This window comes from Rhizophagus irregularis, chromosome 2, assembly GCF_026210795.1.
Source record: "Rhizophagus irregularis chromosome 2, complete sequence".
In the NCBI taxonomy this organism is placed as follows: domain Eukaryota; kingdom Fungi; phylum Glomeromycota; class Glomeromycetes; order Glomerales; family Glomeraceae; genus Rhizophagus; species Rhizophagus irregularis.
In genome coordinates, this window is record NC_089430.1 from 5,149,988 (window position 1) to 5,152,661 (window position 2,674).

Sequence of the window (2,674 nt, forward strand, 5' to 3'; positions counted from 1 at the left end):
GCACAAATTTGAAATTCGATTTTTTTTTTTATTTTGCTATTTTGAAGATCGCACCATTTGAAAACCGCGATAAATGATGATGATAGCGATAGAGAAAGTTACAAAAGACGAAGAGAAGAGAATTATGTTGAAATACAAAATACAAATTTAGTTTTAGATAATTATAATGAAAGTTACCATTCAAATTATTCAAATTTTAAACGAAGAAAGAAAAATTATTCAATTAAATGACACATTCAAAATATTGTTTTAGATTAACCAAATTGGGAAATTTTTAATTATTATTTATATGAAGCACGGAAATAACAATCTGTAATTATCTAAATGAACAGAAATAAAAAATCTACAGAATTTCTAAACTATTACACGTTTTTCAACTTACAATTGATTTATATCATAAAACAACAACTAACATAAAGATAAATAATAATATTTGAAATTATTTAAACGAATAGATAATAAAAATTTCTGGAAATTTTTAGCCCAATCAAACTATTTTTGTTATAAGTTTCTTGCCAAACCTGGTTACAACCCAACTAAGTTTTCTCTTTTTACTATAATTATTAACTAATTCATAGTCAAAGACATCCCAGTGTTTTTTGATGCCATCTTGAGATGCATCACAGTAGAATAAGGTGAAAATGTTATACCCGAAAGACCACGACATGGACTCTCCATTTTTTAAAATTTTTGTACCAATATTATCACTTCCAGAAGCGCAGTGAAGTTTCAATAATTTTCCCGTTTTATTTGTTACTGATACGGAAGCAGCTTGTGCAGTCGATAAAAGAATGATTGCTAAAAGAAAAGTATAAAAATAGCGAGGATTCATTTTTTTTTAATAAAGTAGAATTCTTAATTGAAAATTAAAAAGAAAGAAAATTTCTTACCGAAAATACATAACTTTTCGGCCCTATTAAATACCTTTCAGACTAATAATGAGTTACATGGGCATTTCCCTGATCCAAACAGAATGTCTGAGGCTTTCCAGGCTGGTCCCTTAAACTGTATTTTATCAGTTAGTCTTGATTCTTTAGAAAGCTCTATTCAGCCCCTATAAAAAATTCTGGAAAAAACTCCGATAAATGATCATTTTTCTAGTTTTCATTCCGAAGAAACTCAGACACGTAATCATTTTTCTGAAAAATTTTTTATAGAGGCAGCTAGAGCTTAGCTTCCTAACTATTATTGTATAACTTTTGGCGCAATAAATACCTTTCAGCCCTAATAATAAGTTTTCGGTGAATTTCCTTTGCCGCGGCTTGGACATCATTATTCGTCATAATAAGCCACCTATCAGCCTAAGCTGATCCTTCCAGGCTGATATGATCATCTGGGCTTTGACCTCTCCTTTGGATTTTACTTGTTTATTTAACCTTGATTCTTTAGAAAGCCTGGGCTCAGACTTCTCCCTTAGATCATATTTGCTCAGTTAGTCTTGATTACCCATGAAACTCTATTCAGCAGCAGATTCATATCTTTTTAACTGTTTATTACAGTTCCTTTGTTCGACTACAGTCATAATAACTTTCAGCACTTTGAAAAAGGACTGAATAATAATATAGTCGGCCCTTGATATAACAAAGTAGGCGTCCGGGCTGATCAGTCCTTCGTTATGAGAAAATTCGTTAATGCTATAATGAATTATTCGGTATAGCGGAAGAATTTGGTATAATGTAGTAAGATAGAGGAAAATCAAAACATTTGTAGAACGTGGCAAAGGAAACTTCGAAACATAAATCATCCATCTTTTGATAAAATGAATCAAAAGTGGTAAAATTGCTTATTTTGAAAAAAATCCATAAAACCAGTACCAAACTGCCTTTATATTAAAATTTATCTTGCAAAAATCTTTGTTATATATAAAAAAAAATTCGTTTAAAAGAAATTCGTTATAAAAGAATTTATAAGTTTTTCTTCATTCAACGTTATACTGCATTTTATTAGTAAAATTCGGTGCAACAATTTTTTTTTTCACATGATTAAATGCGTACCACATTAAAGATTCGTTATATCAAAATTCGCTATAGAAAGGGGCTGATTGTAACATAATATGTGCTCGGATACTTAAAATATATTTATAATGCTCATTTTATTGGTCGATTAAATTAAATTAACATTTGTTACAAAAAATATAATTATCTTTAAAATAATATATGTTTCTATATTTATAAAGGTTTAAAGCATAATCAACTAATTCGTTTCAAAGAACTTAAATAATATGTTTTAAAAAAAGTAGAATTAATAAGCCAATTTTCAATTAAATTATCTTGTTTCCATCTTGTCATTCTTCATATATTCCTAAGTAAATCATCTTTTTTTTCAAAAATATGATTTATATTACCTTTTAACATATTAAATTTTATAATTTCGCTATCTTTACCATATAAATACAGGAAATATAAATATAATTTTCACGATTGAGATTTCCAAGGATAAAAAAGTCTCTTTGATCTCGAAAATAAAGTAAGAAAGAAATTGGGGCCAATTAATCACGACCTTCGTCAAATTTATCTTGAAGAGACCTATACGGACAGAAGACAGGATTTTTCTTATTTTAATGAGACGTCTAATGAAGATGTTATCCACATTCGAATTTTCTCCCCCTAAAGAGTAGTTAGAATTTTTTATATTTCTATTCGCATCATGTAACGCGCAAATTTTATTTTTTGTA

General features: G+C 28.5%; 1 protein-coding gene across 1 annotated transcript; it reads right to left on the bottom strand.

Annotated features, from left to right (window-relative positions):
- Positions 1–487: 487 nt before the first annotated feature.
- On the bottom strand, positions 488–1,283 carry OCT59_012458 (uncharacterized protein; the record flags this gene model as incomplete). The annotated part of the gene is made up of 3 exons (XM_066134486.1): positions 488–798; positions 891–913; positions 1,216–1,283. 3 exons carry the CDS (start codon positions 1,281–1,283, stop codon positions 488–490), a joined length of 402 nt encoding a protein of 133 aa, XP_065989747.1.
- Positions 1,284–2,674: the final 1,391 nt, after the last annotated feature.